At 41.5% G+C, this 24,437-nt stretch overlaps 2 protein-coding genes across 2 annotated transcripts; both read right to left on the reverse strand.

Annotated features, from left to right (window-relative positions):
* Nucleotides 1–1,763: 1,763 nt before the first annotated feature.
* On the reverse strand, nucleotides 1,764–3,032 carry ASCL3 (achaete-scute family bHLH transcription factor 3; the record flags this gene model as incomplete). The annotated part of the gene is made up of 1 exon (XM_081154845.1): nucleotides 1,764–3,032. One exon carries the CDS (start codon nucleotides 3,030–3,032, stop codon nucleotides 2,487–2,489), a length of 546 nt encoding a protein of 181 aa, XP_081010971.1. The 3' UTR covers nucleotides 1,764–2,486.
* Nucleotides 3,033–10,345: 7,313 nt separating this feature from the next.
* Nucleotides 10,346–23,969, reverse strand: TMEM9B (TMEM9 domain family member B). Its single transcript, XM_081154846.1, has 5 exons — nucleotides 23,497–23,969; nucleotides 21,424–21,515; nucleotides 17,800–17,908; nucleotides 15,869–16,003; nucleotides 10,346–11,497 (listed from the first exon to the last, which is right to left on the reverse strand). The coding sequence occupies exons 1-5, from the start codon at nucleotides 23,596–23,598 to the stop codon at nucleotides 11,342–11,344; spliced, it is 594 nt and encodes a 197-aa protein (XP_081010972.1). The 5' UTR covers nucleotides 23,599–23,969; the 3' UTR covers nucleotides 10,346–11,341.
* Between the last annotated feature and the right edge of the window lie 468 nt (nucleotides 23,970–24,437).

Below are 24,437 nucleotides of genomic sequence, written 5' to 3' on the forward strand. Positions count from 1 at the left end.
CAGGAGGCTGGGTGGGGGGAGCCGCTGGCTGGACTAGGGACTCGAACATAGAATTTGTCCATAGTTTAAAACAAAATAACCAAACGTGTGGACATGTTTGTAACAGACAGGACTCTGCTGAGCAGAGGTATGGTGACCAGTCCTGGTGGTGGGAGTGGACAGTGGGGACCAGAGGAACAGAAGTCTAGCTTCTGCTCGCATTTGAACATCTATGGGAAAGGCTGGTATTTTGAGGCATCTGACAGTCACCGTGCACCTGTGTGTGCCTGGCAGTGTTCAGTGGAGAAAAACCCCAACAGCAGGTAGGGACATCTGTGGGCGTCTCTCCCACATTACTATCCCTGGTACCACCAGTTCGTTTCTATTTGAGGACCCATGTGGTTAGGAGAGGCTGAAGGTGCCCCAGCTCCACAGGTGGAACATGTCAACCTTCACAGTCCATCCCCTTGGCCGCAGGGACTGGTCAGGCATGGACATGTCCCGGGGCTCTCCGGACTTGTTGGGAACCCTGGGTTAGAGACTTTCTCTTTCCTTTCGTACATGATAAGGAAGTGTGTGGTTCTGGGAGCCTCTGGCAGCCTTTTTGGGGACGCTGAAACTCTTCCCAGAGGAAGACACAGAGGTCAGGCCTAAAGAAGACAGGTTCTTGGGGACAGTGTTGAGCCGGCCTGAAGGCAGCCCTGCTAGATGCTTCAGTTACGCGAGCTCTTATTGATTATGCCAATTGGGATTGGATTTTCTCTTCCTTACCACCAAAAGCATCTTACCCGATGACCGCTCTCACAGAGCACAACTATGGTCAGAATGACTGCCGTCCAGGACTCCATGCCTAAAGGCTGAGTGTTTTGCTCCACAAGGTTAGAGCCCAAGAAAAACCAGTGAAGTCTCTGGCAGTGAGAGGAGGCTTCCTGAATAAGACAGGTAGGACTTCAGTAGTGCAGGGGAAAAGGAGGCTGTTCCAGTTCAGGTCGGAAGCAAGAGCTAGGAAAGAAGGGTGCATCCGCAAGGCTTTCCTTTTTGGGGGGAAACGGGTTTCATGGGAAAATCAAGGTGGGGATATTTGGGAAGGGGCCAGATTGGTGGGAGCTCTGAAGACCAAGCGGATAAACGTAAACAACGTGGCAGTCAGGAGGTGGTCGCCGTGGGGTTTGAGCAACAGGGTGGCATGAAGGACTTTAAGAAAGGACATCAGAGTGAGGATGGAGCCGGATGAGAACAGAGCCTGGGAGGCCGGGGAGGAGACTAACAGTGACCCAGACATGTGGCAGCATCGGAATAGGAACCCCAAATGTTTACTGACCACACCTACCTGCCCTGAGGCTCTTTGCTGGGTGCTAATTGCACAGGAGGAACACTGGTCCCTATCCTCGGGGAGCTTGCAGCGTACTGAAGACGAGGGAGAGGTGTGCGGCCCGGTGTTTAGAGGGAGCAGGGCAGAAACGGCACGGAAATGTGTATACGAAACAGGAGCAAGGAACAGCTGGCGAGGGGAGACTTCGCAGAGAAATGACAGTGGAGATGAGTGTGACAGTGTGTTGGTGACAGATGGGACCCGGGAATTGGGGGAGAAGGAAGAGCTGAACCTAGTCATGGGAAGAGAAATAGATATTTTGAAGGCAGCCCCCAGGACTGTCCTTGCCAGGGGTGAAGGCCGCTGCTCGTTTTCTGGCTTAGAGAACCTGGAGGTTGGCGATGCTATGGCCAAAACGAGGGAGGGGAAATTAATAACGATAATAAAGGCGATGAATACTTATTATGTGCCAGGCACTGTTAACCTGTTAATCTTCATAATCAACGTACGGGTGGTTGCCATTCTTATTTTTCTCATTCTGCGGATGAAGAGCTGAGACATGGAGAGGAAGCCGCAGGGCCACAGTTTGAGCGGAGGCAGGTTGATCCCAGAGCCTGTCCTCCTGACGTCTACGCTGCGCTGCCCAAGGAAGTCTTCTGTATGCAGCACAAAGGTGACTCGGAATCGTCTCGAATGACAACAGGTTTCGTTAACTACTTTTGCGGCAGCTCTGAGACGCTTTCCCATGGTGACACGGGTAAGGTACAGATTTATCGTCAGCCCCAAATAAAAAACACCAAGCTTTGACCGATCGAGGGAGGTTCATTGTGTTTGCCGAGCGTGAGGGCCTGCAGCGCGCACAGGCGCTCGGCAATCATGCGTCACGCAGTGCTCCTGAGTTTCTCACGGCTGAGACCCGGTGAGGGGTGAGACGAGCAAGGTGAGAGGCAGAGAGGATCCTGGGACTCCTGCTCCCCTAAAGTTCTAGAAAGAAATCACCAAAGCTTAAGAAGCACCTTCGCATTCTACAGAAGATAACGTTTGGTTCATCTGGGAGGCAGGTAAGAAATATCCAGCATAGGTTAGCATCTGAGCTATTCTCTGCCCACGCAGAGATTACATTTAGGAGAAATGTTGCATGATGCTATGAAACCCCTTTTTGTGATTTTATTTGTTTCCATTTGGAACTACTGAGTCAAATGATTCTAAAAATGGGGTCGGTGTGATGGCTGGCGGCTGCTATTATGGTGGAAGCTTTCCCGGGGTTATTTTTAGTCTCGGCCTTATCGGGGTGCAGAAGAGACTGCAGGTAATGAATGTACTTGATTGCAGCTCTGAGGGTTTCCACCTTGCTGAGGCGCTTCTCCAAGTACTCCTCCGGCAGGTGATGTCGGAGCCGGGCATAGCCTTCGTTGACACACTTCACCCGCTGCCTTTCCCGTTCATTCCTTTTCCGGATAAAGGAGGGCCCGTAGGCGTATTCGCACCTCCTGTAATTTGGATAAGGCATTGGATAAGGCATTGGGAAGGGCTCACTGTAATTTTCCATGATCAGTGAATCACTGGAAAAGGGCAGCGATGGCAGGTCTTCAGAGTAAGGTGATGGTGCCGGGGCCTCAGGGTACAAGTGGAAAGTGACCGTGGGGTCCAGATAGAAGGACCTAGTCAGGGGCAAGTGGGCAGAATCAGAGAAGACAGGCAGCTTTTCTGGCAGATCAGAGTAGCCTCTGTTGTGCATCATTTCCTCGTTAGCCTGGAAACATACCAAGTTTATTAATTTGGCCAAATCAAAGGAAAGCAGATATCATTGATTTTCTCAAATATCAATGTTTTAAAAACTTTTCTGCTCTGATTTATAGTTTCTGAGCTCATTCTGAAAACTAGCTGGGGTTACAATATTCTGTGGATAGTAAAAGAGAGGACTTTTGATGATGCACAGAAACAGCGTTAAATAACATCGACTCACCTTGTGAGAAAGTTATTGCCTTTCAACTCTCTTCCAGTCCCAATGATGACACAGATGTAGCTTTAGTCTGGTGAGAGTGTGTCTCTACACTACTAGGATGCTTTCTGAGCCTCCTCGGATGGAAGCCTTCAACAAGCAGTACTATCTAGCTAGAATTAAATGTTTTACTCTTAATTTCTACTTATTGTGAATTATATTGGTTTCACATTTATAGTATGATGCAAAGTTTATTTTAAAAATAAAATCTACTTGAGTAAAAAATATGATTTGAAAAAAAATAGTAAATACCAAGACAGGTGGAACACAAATAATGAAGACTGTGAAGTGTATGCATATCACTGAAGTTTGGAAAACACTGAATACCACAATATTTAAATACACGTTGGAGAAATTACAAACTAGTTAATGATCATGTAACCTCACAGCACAGCCTTCCTAAATAATACCTGATATTCCAGAGGCAAATCTTTAGATAAAAATAAGAAAGGAATCATTTACTCTTAAAAATTCACTGTAATGCCCTGGCCGGCTGGCTCAGTTGGCTGGAGCATCGTTTCCTGCACCGAAAGGTTGGAGGTTCCATTCCCGGTCAGGGCGCGTGCCTAGGTTTTGGGTTTGATCTCTGGTTGGGGTGCATACAGGAGCCAATTGATGGATGTTTCTCTCACATCAATGTTTCTCTCGCTTTCCCCCCTCCTTTCTCTCCCTTCCTCTCTCTCTAAAATCAATAAAAACATACCTCAAGTGAGGATTTAAAAAAATAAAATAATAAATAAAAATTCACTATAAGAGTCCTTTAAATGAAAAACTCTCCTAACACATTTTAAACAGTCAATTTACATATTTTTACTTACAGAGAACTTTAGGAATATTGAGTGAGGTGCATCTGTATTTAAGTTTTGTTTTTTAATGGAACAGAGGAAAAAGTATTATACCCCAGGAGGTCCCACACCAACACATTCCTCTATCTGAGTAGGTTTGCATCCATCTCATTTATTAAACCACCATTACCTTCTGCCTTTAACTGTAACAATGTAACCACAATAGATTTTACAGGGATATTGCAGTTTAACCAGTTAACTGGGAGCTAGGGTAATGTTGGAGGGAAAGAGCATTTGTCTTTCAGTTGTAACAGCCTCAAGTTTCAATCTTGGCTTTGCCCTTTCCTAGCTGTGTGCCCTTAGACAAGTTCCTAATCTCCCTGAGCTTCAGCCTTTTCCTATGGCCAACTGAGATCAACTCTCCTGCAGAGCGATTGTGAGGATTAAATGAAAAAACATATAATGTACTAGGCGTCGGTTATTTTCCTTTTTTCTTTATAAACAGATGAATGCGTGTGCAGCGCCCCTTTCTAAATTGCACCTTACAGAAAACCTGGCTTATTTCCCCCCCAACACTGGGAAATCAAACATTGATATATCCAAAGCATATTTGTGGAGAGAGGAAAAGCACACCTAAAATGGAAAAGGAAAAGCAACCTGAAATTAACTGTGGGCCTCCAGAAAAGGAGGAAATACAGCTTTCTGTTAATTTCTCAGGGGCGTGTTTTCAACACCTTTAGGTGCGTTTGTTCTCTATGCTTGGCATAAGTAAAGAAAAAGAGCCCCCCCCCCCCCAAAAAAAAAACCCCAAACCCCAGCCCTAATGCTTACTGGCAGGATTAGATAACATTGTCGCTTGTTTCTCTACCTGAGCAGAGCAAAATCTCCACAGGCTGCACTGTGATGGGTGGAGCAGCCTCTAAGTGCCCGGATTCAAGTGCAACAAAGTGTCTTCCGATCCTTGTGAAAAGCCTGTCCTGTCTGGGTGGCTGCTGAAAGACAAATGACTATGGAAACGGAAAGGGCAAAGGGCGGCAGGGATGGGGGACGAGAGGACGGGCGGGGAGGGTTATAAGAAGTCATGGTGAAACAGGCTGGAAAAGGGTAAATGCCAGGAAAAACCCTTCCTAACAACGGGGTGGGAGGGGGGGAATGAGATAAGTGTGATAAGTCCAAGGAAAAAAATCAAAGCAAAGAAACAGGAAGTGAAAGATTCCAAAATTACTGCCCAAATGGCCTGAAATAACTAACATAAAACAAAAATCTCTGGAAGATAAACTAGCCAAAATTGTGTCAAAAAGAAAAAAATGCTGAGAGAAAACAGGAAATTCCCGAGGCAGAGATGCTGGAGGGTAAATAACACGTGTGGCAGAAGCTACGAAGTGATGGCACAACGGGAATGGCGCCCCACTCCTACATTCCTGAGAACAGCAGAGCCAGAAGGGACACAGCAGGGTGCCCGATGTCATCAAGGCCAATTACATACAAAAACTCTCTGGGTATGGTTTTATTCTGACAGATTTTAAAATCATCTTAAACCTTGACTCAGATGAAATCTGAGTAATTTGTATACGCCACAGGTAATTAAAAGTTTCTAGACTACGACAAGACCTTGCATTACGCTTGGGGAAAGAGTGTGGTGTCTCTGGAGACACACTGAGGAGCAGCTTTTCCTACTGAGCATTTCCAAAAAGTTCACTCACCAGTGCTTGCTTGGGCAGCACACATACCAAAAAGTTCACTGAACATTTAAGTATGATCATCTTTTATTCCAAATGTAACCATAACACAACAGAGCGGTAGAATGAAAAACGCAGTAATGAAGATGACCAAGGTAGGAGTCTAGTGGAAGTTGGACACGTTTGTAGAAACTGAGTACTAAGTTTCTAAAAGAGAGCAACACAGACTATTAGTGCTGGGGGTCGGCAGTTCCAGGTACATGCACAGCTAACAAATTCACCCATCTTGGAAAAGTCTCAGGTTTCTGTGCTAGAGCTCTTCTGGGAAATAGGTGAGATCTTAATGATAAAATCCCAAATAGATTTTTGATGCTCTGCTGAGCATAAAAGCTTCAACTTGCAGGGACATTAAAAATATCTAGCACGTAAAAAACAAAGCTACAGCTCCACATGTAATTGAATTATGGAATGTTAGAGATGGGAGGAACCTTAGAAATTCTCTCATCCAATCCGTCATAGGTTGTAACTTGGCTAAGGTCGCAGAGCTAGTTGTAGAGCAGGGGTTCGGGACCCAGGTCTCCAGACTTCCAAACCAAAACCCTTCCCACTACTCCAGATGAGTGAATCACCAGCAGAATCTAAATCTTTTAACATGCAGGCATAATTGATAGTTTAAGATAACGGAATAATCAGATAGCTGACAAAACTCATCACCTATCAACAGGGCCTAGGGATTTTCCAATAAATCATGTTCCTATTCTCCCCCACGGGCCACTCTGGGGGTCTCTTACCTGAGTTTTGTCACCAAGATGCTGTATTTTGGACTCAGTCAAACTTTACCTGATTTATAGGGGATCACTTAGTAACAATATGCAAAGTAGCTTACAGTTAAACAGAACTGCTCAGTTCTGGTTCAGCTGTTTTTTCTACCTAACATGTAGATATGACAACACATAACAATACTAAGTAGAAAGGTTTGCTTATGAAACTGGACTCTTGTAACAAATTCTTTTGTAAAAAGAATGCTCCCCCATTCATCTGGGTTCTATGATTTTATATCAAAGTTATTCATGGGAAATATCTTTAAGTAATAGTCTCATAATGTGTCAATATTGGTCAATATTCTTTTAAATAAAAATTAAGGCCATAACTAGGAAGGTCAATATAAACCTACAATTAATTAAAATACGTGTTAAAATTTTTTGCCTGCTAAATAGACTGTATTTTAGATGCACAACAAAATTGAGCAGAGTTCCCATATAACTCCTTCCCCTACACACACATAGCCTTCCCCACTAACATCCCACCCCACATATTTGTTACAATTGATGAACCAATATTGACAAATCATTATCACTCAAAGCCCATAGTTTACATAGAGTTCACTCTTGGTGTTATATATTCCATGATTTTGACAAATGTATAATGCCATGTAACACCATTATAGTATCATACAGAATAATTTTACTGCTCTAAAAAGCCTCTGTGCTCCACCTTTCATCCCTCCCTCCCCTTAATACCTGACAACCACTGATTTTTTACTGCCTCCATAGTTTGCCTTTTCCATAATGTCATATAGTTGGAATCATACAGTATGTAGCCTTATCAGATTGGCTTCTTTACTTAGTAATATGCATTTAAGATTTCTCTATGTATTTTTATAGCTTGATAGATCATTTCATTTTAGTGCTGAATATCCCATTGTCTGGATATACTCTACTTTACTTATCTATTCACCTACTGAAGGACATCTTGGTTGCTTCCAAGCTTTGGCAATTTTAAATGAAGCTGCTGTAAACATTTGTGTGCAAGTTTTTGTGTGGATTTAAGATTTCAACTCATTTAGGTAAAATACCAAGGAGTGTGATTGCTGGATCTTATAGTATGGGTGTGTTGTTTTGTAGGAAACTGCCAAGTGTTTCCCAAAATGTCTGTACCATTTTGCATTCCCATCAGCAATGAATGAGAGAGAGTTCCTGTTGCTCCATATCTATGCCAGCATTTAGTGTTATCTGTGTTCTGGATTTTGATCATTCTAGTAAGTGTGTAGTGGTATCTTGTTTTAATTTGTATTTCCCTGATAACATATGTGGAGCATCTTCTCATATGCTTATTTCCCATCTGTATATCTCCTTTGGTGAGGTGTCTGTTCAGGTCTTTGGCCCGTTTGTTAATCAGGCTTATTGTTGTTTTGAGTTCTTTGTATATTTTGGATACCAGTACTTTATCAGATATGTCTTTTGCAAGTATTTTCTCCCATTCTGTGGCTTGTCTTCTCATTCTCTCGACAACGTCTTTCAGAGAAGAAGTTTTTAACTCTAATGAAGTCCAGCTTATCTATTATTTCTTTTACGATTTGTGCTTTTGGTGTTGTATCAAAAAAGTCATTGCCAAACCAACAGTAATCTAGATTTTCTCCTGTTACCTTATAGACATTTACAGTTTTGTGTTTTACATTTAGGTCTGTGGTCCGTTTTTGGTTAATATTTTAAAAGGTGTAAGGCCTGTGTCTAGCTTCCTTTTTTTATTTTTTTAGCTCATGGGTACCCAGTTGTTCAGCACCATTTGTTGAACAGACTTTTCTCTGCTGTATTGCCTCTGTTTCTTTGTCAAAGATCAGTTGACTGTATTTGTGTGGGTCTCTTTTTGGGGCTGTCTATTCTACTCTATTGATCTATTGGTCTACTATTCTGCCAGTACCCACTGACACTGACTTGATTACTGTAACTTTACGGTAAGTCTTCGAGTCAGTCAGATAGTGTCAGTTTCCTGACTTTGTACTTCTCCATTAATATTGTGTTGGTGCCCTTGCCAGTTTGGCTTAGTGGTTAGAGCATCAGCCCTTGGACTGAATGGTCCCGGGTTCAATTTCAGCCAAGGGCATGTACCTTGGTTGCAGGCTCGATCCCCCTGCCCCGGTTGGCAACCAATCAATGTGTCTCTCTCACATCAATGTTTCTCTCTCTCTCTCCCTCTCCCTCCCTCCCTCCCTCCCTCTCTCTCTCTCTCTCTCTCCCTTCTACTCTCTGAAAAGCAATGGAAAAAAATATCCTCAGGTGAGGATTAAAAATAAATAAATAAAAAGCTACCTCTAAAAAAAAATAGTGTTGACTTTTCTGGGTCTTTTGCCTCTTTATAAAGCTTCAGAATTAGTTTGTTGAAATACAGAAAATAACTTGCTGGGATTTTGATTGAGATTGTGTTGAATCTATAGATCAAATTGAGAAAAACTGCCACCTTGACAGTACTGAGTCTTCCTATCCGTGGACATGGACTATCTCTCCATTTACTTAGTTCTTTGACTTCCTTCAACAGTTTTGTGGTTTTCCTCATATATATTTTATACATATTTTGTTAGATTTGTACCTATTTCACTTTAGGGGCTGATATTGGTAAACAGTATTCTTTTTTTAATCCTCACCCGAGGATATTTTTTCCACTGCTCTTCAGACTGTGGAAGGGAGAGAGAAACATCGATGTGAGAGACCCCAGTGGGCTGCCTCCTGCAGGTGCCCTGACCCGAGGCTGGGGATCGAGCCTGCAACCAAGGTACATGCCCTCGTCTGGAATCGAGTCCAAGGACCAACCCCCTAACCACTGCGCCAAACCGGCTAGGGCTGTTTTCAATTTCATTTGTTCATTGCTCGGATACAGGAAGGCAATTACCTTCTGTATTTTAACCGTCTATCCTGCAACCTTACTATAATCATTATTTCCAGGAGGTTTTTGTTTTGTGATTCTTTTTGATTTTCTACATAGACGATCATTTCATCTGAAACAAAGACAATTTTATTTCTTCTTTCCAATCTGTATACCTTTTATTTCTTGTCTTTCTGCATTAGCTAGGATTAGCAGTGTAATTCTAAAAAGGAGTGGGGAGGACTTCTTGCCTTGTTCCTCGCCTTTAGCAGAAACACTTCATTTTTTTACCATTAAGCATGTTAGCTGTGGGGTTTTTGTAGCTATTCTTTATCTAGTTGAGGAAGTGCTCTTCTATTCTTAGTTTACTGAGAATATTTTTTCATAAATGGGTGTTGAGTTTTGCCAAATGCTTTTCTTCATCTATTGATAGGATCATTTCATTTTTCTTCTCTAGTCTATTGATGTGGTAGGTTTTATTAACTGGCATTCGAATATTTAACCAGTCTTGAATCCCTGGCATAAATTTCACTTGGTTGTAGTTGAACTTACATCTTTTAATACTAATAATAAAATCAGTAATTTTAGATCAAATTTGTATATCTGAAAAATTGATTTTACTAATCAAAAAACCCCTTAATAGCTATAAAGCCTATACTTAAGAATTCTAATATAATTTTTGCCAAGAATTTCTTAGAACAAGCACTTGTTCATGCATTTTTAAATCTCTCAATATATCAAAACGGTATTTGTATACTTTCAGAGACCCATCTTAGTACCCATACATTCTCTCTCTGCACACGTGAACATACACACACAATTTAGTGCCAATGTTTTATGATTAGAGTGGTCTAAAACAGTAGACTCACAACAGGTACAAAATGCCTTTGCATCTTCAAGTCCATCGTAGAGCAAAAGAGGGAGAAGAGAAAAGTTAAGAGACATAGATACACTGGTAGGTGTTTCAAAAATTATTTTTATTGTTCCATTCCAAAGAGGACATAGGAAAAAAAAAGCCAGTTATCCAATGACTGTTACACCTTTCAGAGGGAGGCACACAGAACTCCAGTACTCATTTAAAGCTGTATACACCAGAGCTTAAACTGCCTCTCAACCTGACCAGAAATGCTGACAAATATGTGTATGTCATCAATCCAGCAAGGCTCAGTTTAAAAGAAAATTTCTTTACTGCAAGTATCCAAGTCCTTTGGATTCATCCTTAAAGATATTAGGGGATGAGAAAGACCACACATGCCAAGACTATGTTTAGTCTTTAGAGTAAACGAGCAAGTGGCCAGTTTGTTCTAGGATCATTGCACCAGACATCACAGTACTTAAAGAAAACCTGCATCTTGTGAAGAGCCACCAGGCATTTCAGATCTAGTTTAACACAAAGTGCAGCCACAGGTCAACCAGATACCTAGACAATATAGTTAGTGCAAAATTCAAAAGGGAGAAGTCAGGGCTTTGATGAGGCTGGCCACACTGCAAAATATACATGAAACTTGAAAATATAAGGTACAGCCTATTTACAAAAGTTTTTTTAGTAAAGTGACTTGAGAAAAGTTATGTTAAGCATCCTTCCGTCCCTTGCCAAAAAAAAACACCTGAAAATTATCTTGAAAACCAAGTTAAAACTGTGTGGTGACAAAGACAATGCTTGTTCCAGGTGAAGGACTTCAAGGTAATTTACAGGAAGAAATATTTTGTCACAAATTGGAAAAGGTTTATTGGCTGACTTGGTGTGTGCTTTTAAAAATGTCTCTATTAAAATGTTAACAAGAAGAAAAAAAATACCAAGCACGTTTTTTGTTTCAGGTTTTGAACTTTTCAGCAAGAGTTGATGAAATCAACAGGGTATTAAAACAAAACCCAGGAAAACTCAGTCAGTTTTTTCCAGTTGTCTCCCTTGATGCTTTCTAGTTACCTTGAATGTGATTCTCAATTAGCTGAGGACAACATGACGGTCAAAGACGGATTTTCGCTGTTCTTGAACTTGAAGCTTCCAGCGCTGCTGCGCATACTCTACCTTATTCAGCACATTGGCTCGACTGCGGGAGCGGGCCAGCACGTCGTGGGCATTTGCAAAAGGCTGGTGGTCCTAAAAGTCCAGGAATGGAGAACATAAGAGATGGGCACAATCAGTATAAAACATACACACAAAACAGCAGTTATCCAGCCAGAGACAGAAGCAGCTGGACTTTTCAAGGAATAGACCATCTATTTGCCTAAGGCTTTCTAGGCGCTCAGCTGCCAGAAGTAGTATGAACTTGACTGCAGAAATAGGTGGTTCAAGTGGCATAAGTGATGAGGAGGTATTTGTGTAATGTTCCCATGAGTCACCATTTACAAAGACATTTCCCTTAAGAAGCAGGAACCAAAGATAAACTGGTCATTTATGTTAAGGAGAAGCTTCCCTAACAGGTAAGGGAAAGAAAATCTATTTTTATGTTAGTATCCATATGCTACAGACATGGGAAGTAGGTCTTTTCCTTGCTTCATTCAATACTACATAGCTTATGTGTAGCAAAGGAAAGACCTGTCTTGTAGTTACCTGACTCCCATTACATTAGAATTGTTACTTGCCAGCTTGGGGCCACATTCACCCTGGGAGATAAGCTGAGGGGATCTTATCTTGGTTGGTTTTAATCTCTCCCTGCCCCCTCAACACATACACTAAATGGACTGGTTTACCCCTTCCCCAATCTGTAATGAAAAAAGACACAGCTCAAGTGCTAAAATTACCCTCTTTAAGCAAGGACAGTAAGGAATTATTGCTTTGGAATTTCTATTTGATAAAGACTTGACTCTTTCAATGCTGAGCACCAGTGGCTTCCATGTTAGCTGCTGCCTTAGGAAAGAGGCTATTAAAGGCTTACCCAGGTATCTGTGTAGAAAACCAGCCTACCCTGGTCAAAGTAAACCAATGCCACTGATGTTTGTGGCCATTACAGAGGAAACCATTGTGCTAATCTATCTATGAATGAGATATAAACACAGCTGCCTAATGACAAAAAACATTCAAAACTAACTTATTGCTTTTGTTTGCCTTTTCCTTGATCTCTTTTCCCAAACCCTGGTTAGCAAAGCTTCTAAATGTTCCAACACAGGATCCAAGTCACAAACTGTACCTCTTAAACTAAACTTTGCCTCTAGTAAGAAACAACATTGTTTTGCCGTGCATGCTTGCAAAAGCTCTATTATATATCCAGGGCAGGCGTCAGCTGGACTTTTATACCAGCATATAACTATACACAACTGTAATCTGGTGTTATAACACCTAGTCGTCTTTTTATACCAAGATGTGTACATAATTACATCAAAAAGTTTTCTATAAAGCATTTTTCCCTGCCTTCTTTACTAAAATTCCCTCAACTTTTCACTTAATTTAGGTAATAGCTTGTGCAAGCCCTGTTAAATTTTTATTTTTAACCTTTAAATGAAAATAATAATTTCTTAAAGTTAAAAATGTATCAAAGCTATAAGAAATAAGGTGAGGAAAGAGGAAGGCCAAAATTGTTGAATTACTCAATTTCCCATAAGGAAACAAAGCAATCCAAGGTCATCTAACAAATTAGCACAAACACCAAGACTCAGCTCACCTAACCTTGACTTGGTGTCATATTTTCTAAACATACTGATTTTGTTCAGGTAGATTAAAATGACACTATAGGGATATAGTGATGAACTTGTATATAAAATATTATCACCACTGGTTTGTTTTGACATAAACAAGACTGGGAACAAGGCTGTACTTTATCAGAAGAGCACCTCCCAGTTTCAGTCCTTCTATCTACTCTTCAAGGTAGGGAGAAAAATCTTCTTAAGGAACAAATTTAAAGGACTAAACAAACCAGTAATCCTTTTGGTCTGTTCACCTATCAGAACAAGACTGAACTAGCTGCTCACAGTTATGGATGCTAGGAAAATGTAAATAGAGATTTATCCCTTTTATAAGTTTGTTCTTTTCACACCTGATAAAATTACAATAAATACAAAACATGTTTTAATGTAATGCTTTGATAATAGCAATGACGTGTCATGGACATATAATACAGTAAATATTATGACTGCTTACAGTGAGCTTCTTAACTATTTGTACTAACTCGTTTGAAAATGCTCTACATTGAACAAAAATAAAGAAGTAAAAACAATTTAACTGAGACTATAACAAAAGCATTTTTAAAAGCACATAAATAGTGAAGAACTCTCATCTTGGGTAAGTAACAACTGTAGGAATTTAAATTTAACTTTTTACACAGAATTGTTTCCATAAATTCACAGCTCTGGTCTGAAAACCTCTCTCTGCAGACAATCAGATACCCCAGAGTCAGCCAGGCCTCTCAGAAACAATGTTCTCAAATGGTCAACTTACACCCAGAATCAATCACTGGTGAACCAAAGGTTACTAAGCACATGACCTCATCAATCAAATGCCATTTCTACATGTTTCTGTCCACACATTGGTGCATCCATTGCTTTTATGTTCTTTGTGTATTACATTGATACTGTCCATTCCTAAAATCAGGAACCAGATATTTAATGCTGTAAGTGATGTAATTTAAGTCAGACTTTTTATCTATTTGCCTTATAATGAAATGGTTTATATGGCCTTTAATACATAACATTTTCATATGTTAGTAGTTCTCAACTGGGGGTGATTTACTTATTTGTTAATCCTCACCTGGGGGGGGGAGACACATCATTGGTTACCTCTCACACACACTCCAACCGGAGCCTGGGATAGAACCTGCAACCCAGGTACCCGTGACCGGGAATCGAACCTGCAATCCTTTGGTGTGTAGGCTGACGCTCTAACCACTAAGCACACTGGCCAAGGTTGGGGGTAATTTTGCTCCCCATGAACTCATTTGACAATGTCTGTGGACATTTTTGACTGTCATGATTGTGATGAAGATGCTATTGGCATCTAGTCAGTAGAGGTCAGGGATGCTGCTAAATATCTTACAATGAACAGGGCAGCCCCCTACAACAAAGAATTATCCAACCCAAAATGTCAATACTGTAGAGGCTGAGAAAACCCTGTCATATGTGAATTAGCATGGGAACAACATTTGAGACTCTAGTGTTTCTGGTACATAACCACCTGTCCTTCTAGCTCTTTTACCCCATTAGCCTTGCTGTGTCTTGTTTTTGACCACATCAGACCTCTAGTCTTGACCTTTATCTCAGCCTATCAGTCCCCTCCTGAAATTCTTACAAAATAATCATTTCTTATCTAATTAAAAATAAAAGGGGTAAACAATATTAGTCATTTCTTTTACATGTATGTGTCTGTTTTATTCATCTCTTTATTGCTAGTATCTAGCACAGTATCTGATAATGAAAAAGTTACTCATGTATTGGATAAATTCATAAAAGAAACAAGGGAAAAAGAGGTAAACAGAGGTGTTTCTATGAAAATTCTTGACAAAACAAAAGTGAAATCTTGCCCAAATAAGTTGAGTACTCCTAATTGATATTCATGAGACAACGATTAATTGATCAAAAAGCAGGCTCTGTCTGGAGTTATAACTCAAGCCATCCAGTCAGAATCCCCTTTCCCATCTTTTACCAAGAGGTCCACAAGCCATTTAAGAGTAAAGGGCTTCTGACTGTGGTTAGCAAGGGATCGCCCTGGCTTTAGCTTTGCAATTGGTTTTTGAAACTCTACTGAGTTTTATCCACTTTAAGGAACATAGTCCAATAAAGTAATCCAAAAAAAAAAGTAATTTCTAAAAAATAATATATATAAAATAATGAAAATTTAGAAATAAGCCCAAAGAGGATAATGACAAAACACAATATATTACTCTAAGCTAAACTGAATAACAAGTTTGTGGACTATGTTAATTTCTGTACATTTTTTAATGAAGTAATGTTAACATAAAAAGCAGACCACAAAACACTTACACACTGATTATACCAACTATATGTACACATAGAAATGTGTTTTAAACATAGGAAGAGAGTCTGGAGTGATGGTTTTATTTTTCTCTAGAGTTAAAGATCATAGATTTTTTTAAAGAAGGATAACAGGATATAAAAACCACCAGTAGGTTATCAAACTGCATGTCATTAAGAAAAAAAACAGTATAGTCCTTATACTTCCTGTCACTGATGCCTCTTTACCTTCTATGATTTTTGGTGATATTGACAGGAAAGGTGTTCAGGCAGGAGTCTCGGGAGAAAGCTATCTCAGGTGCTTTTCTCCATGTAAATAGGGAAAGACAATGAAAATTGTGCTCTGGGTACTGAAGAGCAAGGCCTTGTATAACACATGAAGGATCATCAGTTTAAACCAACATATTTGTGGCTTAAAGCAATTTCCTCATAAAGAGACATGTACTAAAATTAGAACTGTCTTTAGCTTCTCTAGGTGACGATCCAGCATATGAACATCTACATTACATCATGACGATGACAGAAGCCCTTTACAGAGGTCATCATCATGAAGAGAAAGAGAACTTACCCCGATATCGTCATCACTCTGTATTAATTGTGAGTGTCCAAACAGGCGTCTCTTCAGTATGGGCTCAACCAGAGTAAGATACACCATGTATAGAAGTAGAAGGCCCAAAATGGACAGATAAATTATAATGGTAACCTAAAGGAAACAGAAAATAAATTACATCTCTGTTCAAGCCAAGAAATCAGAATTTTGTATAATAATAGTAAAGCCACAGTGAAGACTGATCTATCTGCTAAGCATAAACGATTTCTATACCAACCAGATTCCAACATAAGAAACAAACTCAACTCTTCACTAAGGTATTAAAGGAAAAATGAAAGAAAGCATTTTGTCTTTGGGATCTGCTTGTGAGTCTTCAAAACCCCATTTTAACTTACTGCTAATCATCTGTGACCACTGCTGGCACAGCAGTTTTCCTTCCCACCTGAATACAGTGCTGTGGTGCTGTCAACACAACATAAAGAAGCCCTAACAGAAAACACAATGCAGAGGAATTTCAACAGAATACTCTTTTAGATCAATTTACGTGTACAAAAATATGTTTTAGGCCAGTGATTTTTTTTATCTTAATTCTTGTGCTGACACCCCCAAGAATGGCTATAATTAAAGACAGACAGTAACAAATGTTGGCAAGGATGTGGAGAACCTGAAGCCTCATACGTTGCTGGTGGTAATGTAAAATGGCACAACTTTGGAAGACAATCTGGCAGTCTCTTAAAAGTTAACATAAACTTACCTCTCTAAGAAATCTACCCAAGAGAAAGGAAAACATATTCTTCAAAGGCATGTACGCAGATATTCAGGACAGTATTATTCATAATAGTAAATATCTGGAAGTAATCCAAATGTCCATCAACTGATGAACAGATAAATAAAATGTGGTATATTCATATAACAGAATGCTAGTCAGCAATAAAAAGAAATTAAGTACTGACATATGCTACAAGAATAAACCTCAAAAACATTATGCTAAGTGAAAGAATCAGTCACAGAAGGCCACATATTGTATGATTCCATTTATATGAATTGCCCAGCTCTGTAGAGACAAAAAGCAGAATAGTAATTGTCTAGGACTCTTAATTGTAAATGGACATGAGTGATCTTTATGGGGTGATGGGAATGCTCTAAAACTAGATTTTTAAAATTTGTTTTAAATTAGCTAAGATTTATAGAATTGTACACTTACAATGAGTGACTTCTAGAGGATATAAATTATACATCAACATTTTTGTTTAAAATTAAAAAGTACAGTGAGAATTTCTCTATGGGACAGCACCCTGCTGGAGCAAGGGCTCTCCCACAGGGTTGACCACACCCAAAATCTTTGTAACTGCTACAGCTGACCACTCCAGATTTCCCATGAGGCCTCTTTTTGGGAAAGGAATGGGAGAAGAACCCGCTGGCCACACAATTAAGTAACTGAACTCATTAGTAGTCCAAATGGTGATTAAAGTGATCTACCTTCTATTTCTTATAGCAAATAAAGAAAGGAAATCTTAAAATCCAGAAGTGATGTTTCTAGAATAGGAGAGTCACTATATGTATCATTTTTTCTAAGGGTTGAGGGCAGGAAGAGGGCCTAATCACACTGCTCTCACTATCCTTGGCATACATGACCCACAGAGAAGCTGGGATAGTTTTCTGGGGTATGCTAATTACACATAGGGCATTTTTGTGCTATTTCACATATCATACCTATCTAACTTATCTTAATTGATCCACAGAGCATCTCAATGAGTCAGGCAGAGAGCAGGCCCATTGCTTCTTTTGGGGTGGGGGCTGGAGACGGGGAAGAAGGAGGTAAAGGGGGTGGTGGTGAAGAGCAGTAGCTTGAGTAACTAAAATAGAATTCACATGTCCAAAATTTTCTTTGTCTCTCAGTACCATCAAGAACTATTCCAGAGGCAGAAAAGATGGATTCTTTTTTTCACCTTGATCGTTACAGAGCTTCTTTCCTCATATTTGCATTCACAACGTAGACAGTATGCTTCTATGTCAGGCTCCCGCACAGACATGAGCTCCACAACATGAAGGCAATCGCTGGAAAAAACAAAGATAAGATAATGCTCAAGTCTAGCTGGATTTTCTACTCACACTGATCAAAACTTTCTTGAAATCCACAATAATCAATGAACTTACCAAATGAAAGAATATAAGGAACAAATAATCAATAAGGGAAGTGAAACTATTTCCTCTCTTGATATTAGCAATTTGGTAAGATTTTAGAGCCTAAGAAACCATAAAGACACATATGTAGTAACCATTTTCAAAGTTGCTACTGTTAAAAGTTAAAAATGTACCTGAAAAATCTCAAATGGGATCAGAAACTACTTAGCAGATCAAGTCATATTCAAACTTGTTCAGCTAACAAGCAAAACTGCTTTAAATGATTTTAAAGTGACCATGAAACACTGTTCAAATATGAGATTATCTCTTTTATGAATTAACTAACATCACTCTTAAGTGCCACAGTCTGGTATATGAATGGCTAATCACACCTAAGAGTTGGTGAGTTCTAAAACTCTGAAACCTGAATATTCAGATCTATAGTAAGAAACAATTACTTGTCTTAATGAGCAAAAGTCTATTGAAAAAACATGGAGAAGGAGGATTAGAACAACAAAAATATTTTAAAATAAAAACTGATTACTTCGAAGGAGTATATCAAAAATAAAAGGCTGAACTAAATGTTTTTGTTGTTGGATGTTTTTTATTTTTTCCCCATTTTCCAGGCTACTTATTTATGGCTTATGAAAAAACAATTCTATTAAAAAAAAGTATTTTCCTAAAAACCTGTCAATCCTAGAAAATAATTAAGTTATTACTCTCACCAGAGCCTACTACTCTGATCACCTTCAGCAAAAGTAGGCAAACTTTTCTGTCCTGCTGGGCAGTTTTCTTCTGTTCTGGCATCTCTTCCTTAGGTATTTCTGGCTGCCAGAAGAACTCTACTATAGCTACCTGTCTCGCTATATCCATCCTTCTTTGGGGCACCCAATGTTCAGGGCTGATTCCTTCCCTTTGCCCTATCAAAACATACTTTTTTTTTGTTTCATTCCAGCTGCTCTGTGGCATAAAAAAAAACAAATCCAAATAACATAAACAAAAAAAGTTCAATCAGTTATACTTAACAGGTAACTTAAACAAAGGTAATATGTAATGAAACAATAAGTCTCTAATGGTAGAATTTCAAATAATGGTAAGGTCCCACAATTCACACCATACAAGTGTGTGATATCTGTTGCAAACATATAGAAGACCAGGAATGCAGCCAGCTGGATGCAGGCATAAAACAGGCAGAGAAAGTTAAATCCCATTACAGGAGTATCTATCTCAGAATCAGAGCCCATCCAGCCCAGCACTCTTAGAGATGTCACCTGCACAAGGTCACAGAGTAAATTACTAGGTGAAAGGACTAGAATCCAGGGCTCCTGTATCTCTCTGAACTTCAGGAAAATGAGGCTTATCTCCCATGTAGTTTCCTATTTCAGCTTCAGAGGCCTTAGTAAAATACCTAAGAATTATCTGAGAATCTAAATGCTGAGTAGTATTTCTTTTGAAGAATATAGTTTAATAATGATGAGATACTGAGTGCTCTGCAAAAGTTGTGCCGGGTGGGAGAGGAAGCAGGAAGGCTGGCTCTGATTGGCTAGTCATTGTAAACACAGAACCCAGATAGAGAACTCAACCACTTTAGGAACTAGGCAACACCTCCCCCTAGTGCCAAAGGGAGGACATTTTTGGCTTTAAATCACACCCCAAACACAAACCAGAGAACTCACACTTCTCTTAAGTCACACAGCATAAGTCAATAAAGAATTAAAGATAACTGAACACAATGGAGGCCAGAAGGTAAATATATATTAGGCCAGATAGATATTGGAGGCCTTGTCAAGCCATAACATAATTTGCCTACACTTCTGCCAGTTAAAAACTTTCAGTGACAACTGGGAACCTATCCTCAGTAAATGGCTAAGCTATAGGAAGGAAGCATGGAGAGAGGGAAGAAAAATCCCAAACATGCCGTGTTTTCAACAGTGTATTTTCAAAGCTCCCTCTTTTGACCAATAACCAGGGATGAATGACATATGGTTCTGTCTGAACCTGGAATAAGTCAATGAAAAGATTAGTGCTAATTTACTTGAACAGTGAGTTCATTTGCCACTCAAATAATAGGCATATTTTATTACTGATAACAGCATAAACTGTAAGTGCTCAATATTTTTAGAAAATTTATAGGAAAAACTTATTTGAGCTTTCTTGTACCATATCACATAACTTGCTGCTATAAAACCTGTAAGACCTAGCTAAATCACTTTATGAGACAATTTAAGTGGAACGTGGAAGTTCACAAGACATTCTCAAGAACATACTTATCAAATATTAGCTTGAACAAAAAGGGAAGAACAGACAATAATATCAGAAAAACTAAACAAGCTCAAAGGCTGTCTTTTCTTTTTCAAAGTCAGCTTGGAATATCAGAACCAAATGAATTTAATTTTGCTTTTCTTTTTTTAAAATATAATTTAATCCTCACGTGAGGATATTTTTTCCATTGCTTGTTAGAGAGTGGAAGGGGGAGAGAGAGAGAAGCATCGATTGGTTGCCTCTTCCATGTGCTTCAAGCCGGGGCTCGAGCCTGCAACTGAGGATACGTGCCCTTGGCCAGAATCAAACATGGGACCCTTCAGTCTGTGGGCTGACGCTCTAACCACTGAACCTAATCAGTTAGGGCTTAATTTTACTTTTAAATTTCTGCAGGCTGTTTAGCTGTGAAATCAACTACATGTGAAAGTACATAGCATTTGGAGCTATTTTTCTTCTATGCATATCCTGGTATTCTTCTATGGATACAAACCATAAAACATTACAATTCTATGGGAAGGAGCTCATCTATCCCGTGACAAAACAACTGCTTCCCAACCATTTTATGGCACATGCAGACAAAGCTATCATTTGTAAGGTCCACTGAGATAAACAGAGAAGGCTGCTGGTGGCTAGCCAGTCAGGATCCCAGTCATCACAGGCCTGCCTGATTACCCTGAGGACTGAATGGATCAATACCTTATCACACCTATAATCTATTCATGGTACATCAATTGGGAAACTGATATACATGATTCATTCCCATTCCTTCCTGAGTCTCTAACACTTTTAAACATAGTCTCCTATATTTGGCAATATACCATCAGAACCTACAAGTTGTAAAAATTATAACCCAGATAAATGAGGCTTGCTTACCGATTTCACTGAAAAGCAAGAGAGAGGGCCAAAATTTAAGGAGGCAAAGGAAGGAAGTTTAGGTGGCATAAACTCGGCCCCATCTCCACAGAAAACCCACCCTACCTGGGGCTAAGTGTTTTTGCTATATTCCTTTAGGCTTACATCATGCACTCAGGGCCTTACTCACTTTTTCAAATGGAAATGGAATTTGAGACTTTTGCTTAGAAAGAAATACTTAAACAGAAAACAATACACTGGATAAACATTCTGGGCTAACAGTGACAACCACAGAAAGAAATTTGACAGATAATTAAGTAATCCAGAATACTTACCAATCTTTTTGGGTTATGTTCCTATTATAAATATGCCCAGGAATATCTTTATAGGGAGGACAAATACATTTACACCGAACATCCCCAGAATTCTGTAACCAAAATGGAAACTTAGTATATAACTTGTTTGACAGTTTATCAGTTTTCAAAAAAATGAACCATATACATTTTGTTAAGCACCCCCTGCCAAATGTTCTAAAGCCATTCACTTAAAACTTTAAATAACTGTGAGAGATACACGTTTTTAAAAGCCACAAGTTCTTTTTGGTAATGCTAATGAATCATTAAATAGGACATAAAATCATTTTGAAATAATACTTAGTACATGATCTGTAGCTTATTAGTCACATTTCTGGGCCAATAACAATCAAATTGTGCTAATGTTATCACCATCTACCTGTTAGTAGAAAGATAAAGCACATGGACATCTGTGCCTACAAATAAGAATGTTGATTATAAAAGGATAGGGAAGAATCAAACTAAAAATTACTCAAAAAGCAGGTCTCAATTTTTCTATCCACCATTCTTCCATGTTATGATTGACATGGATAAAAGGGGTTGAGCCAGAGTCCTATAGAGGGGATGAAGTTTTAGAGGCACTTGGCTACAATTAGAAAGAAAGTACATAAGGGAAGTAGCTTGAGTTTAACTGAGATCAGTTTGGTCTACCCTTCCCAGGAAACCCTGCTTCTAATCCCTGGTAGACAGAGAGGACAACTGCTGATAAAGCAAATTTCAAGAGGCAGAGGAAGAGGTGACTAATATATAAATAGAGAGCATAGATGATGCTTCCTTAGCAAAGGGAATCTACCTGAGAAGGCAGTGGCTCATTGGTCCCAGAGGACCAGGTTCACTGCTCTTATATATGGCATGTCTGGCCGAGTTATTGACAATTCGCTCGTTCGTCATCCATTTAGTGAGCATTTGCTTGGTGCCAGGCCTTGTGCTCAATGACGTGAATTCAGATAAGTATAAGACATGCTTCCTGTTTGTAATTAGGATGTGCCCTAGTAAAGGAGACTGACAAATAAATACATTATTACAATACCCTACACCTAAGTGATGACAAAGAGATATGCAGAGGGTGCCAGCAATGTTTTGAAAGTCAGGAGACTTGTTGCTGTACCTGTTTCTGGTGGAAGGTAGGGGAGATTTCAACAAGAATTCCTGATCAAGAACCTATCAAAACCCCTGATCTGTCTGCCTGTAATCTGTCTTTCCCAGACTCTATATTTTAAAATATTATAGATTAAAGCTCCTAGGTTAAAAATATGCATATGTCATTCTGTTTTACCATCACATTAATGTGAATCCTTCTGCTTTCCCCAATAATGAGCTAGCTCGTCAAGGAGGAACCACAAGTGTGTATGGGGCCAGGTCAGGTCTGGACAGTAGGGGCAGGCAGGGGGCTAGAAAGCAGCATGAGGAACTAGAAGGGCCAAGAAATGGCGCAGGGAAGAAGGCCACAACCTAGTCTCTTCTGTAGTTTGGTTCGTCCCTTACCTACTAAATTGTCAGTTACAGAGAAGGCAAAAGAGGGGTGAAGAGGCGCTGGAAGGATTTAGGTGAGGATATTAGGCTGGCTAGGGCTCGGGAAGTCCTATTGGGAAGGAAGACTGCCAGGAGAGGCAGATTCCCACAGTTGTAAAGGAATCTGCTCCGGGATGAGTTGAAATGACTTAGTTCCTAAGAGGGAAGACTACTGAGAGATGGGGGCTTTCCACCATTTTGGCTTGGGGAATGGGGGCGCCGCGGTGGTCTGCGAGGCTGGTGGAGGGTGCTGGTCGGCTGTCAGAGCTTAAGGGTGGGAAGTTAACGTTAAAAATGGGAAAATGCCAAGGAGGTGGAGGACATGCTGTCCGGCTGTGGGCACCGCCAGGGCTGGGGGTGGAGTGGGGGCGGTGACGGTCAGGCTGTCAGGCAGGAGGGCGCCGGGTGGGGGGCAGCGGGCGCTGTGGAGCCAGGAGTCGGACTGTCAGGGCTGGGGGGGGGGGGGGGAGCAGGTGGAGAGACCCCGCCGGGCGGGAGGAGGGGAGGAGCTCCAGGCTGGAGCGCGGGCTGGGCGGGACTCACCTTGGCGGCGTCCGACACCTGCACCAGCAGCACCGACAGCGCCAGACAGGACAGGCTGAGCAAGGAGCCCAGACGAAGGAGGCCTCCCCAGAGAGTCGCCATCCCCGCAGACCCAGCGGCCCCACAGCCCGGAGCCCCCGAGAGCGGCTCCGGCTCCTCCGCCCGCACTTCCGCCCGGGCTTCCGCGTCACCGGCCGCGACGGGTCAGCCCCAAAAAGCTTCCGCCCCGGAAACTGTTCCCGCCGCGGAGGGCCCGAGGCGGCGCGGCGCCGGGCTGGCCCACCCTCGGCCCTGGAGCGGAGGGCGCCCCGTTGCCGGGGGCGTCGGCCGGCGAGGCTTTGAGACGCTAGGCTCTTTCCCGGGCGCGGAAGCCGCGGGGGCTGGGACGACCTCCCCCCGGCCGGGATGTCGGAGGGAGGCCTCGAGAGCCTCGGCCGCAGGCTGCCGAGAGGGGGCCTCTCCCGGCCCGCGCGGCCGGTGCGGTGCCGACGCGGAGGCGGCTGCGGGGCTGGCCCAGCCATTCCTGCCCGGGAAGCAGGTCGGGGATTGGGGGTCGTGGGTCGTGACTCCGGTTCCGCCCACGCGCCTTCCCGGACGCTGTTTCCCTCAAGGTCTGTAACCGCCCGTGAGCCGCCTTCGCGGGTGTGGCCTCCGCGTAGGGGCCCCGCTCGCCTCCCGCTGGGGCCGGCGGCCTAGATCCAGCTCGCTGCGGGGAACAGGCCACAGCGGCGGGGCGGGGCGGGCAGGGCTTCCAGTCGGGCTCCGAAAGGCGTGAAGTTGACGGAAGAACCGCCCTAGTCGCCCCCTGCGCCCAGGTCTCCAGAAGGTGGGGTTGGCGGCGCCAAGATCCTACTCAGGCTGCTGGCCCCTAAGTCAGGGCAGCGCTGGCCCGTCTTTCCATTGCGGGCCGTCCTCCGCAGGTAACTTAGAAGGACCCTGCC

This window comes from Miniopterus schreibersii, assembly GCF_964146895.1.
Source record: "Miniopterus schreibersii genome assembly, chromosome: 12".
Taxonomy (NCBI): domain Eukaryota; kingdom Metazoa; phylum Chordata; class Mammalia; order Chiroptera; family Miniopteridae; genus Miniopterus; species Miniopterus schreibersii.

Coding starts and splice junctions, on each gene's coding strand:
- TMEM9B (XM_081154846.1), bottom strand. CDS start 23,598: ATGGCGACTCTCTGGGGAGGCCTCCTTCGTCTGGGCTCCTTGCTCAGC. Junction 17,909..21,423: donor AACATAACCCAAAAAGATTG/GTAAGTATTCTG, acceptor TGTTTTTTCCAG/CGATTGCCTTCATGTTGTGG. Junction 11,498..15,868: donor AGAGTGATGACGATATCGGG/GTAAGTTCTCTT, acceptor CTGGACTTTTAG/GACCACCAGCCTTTTGCAAA.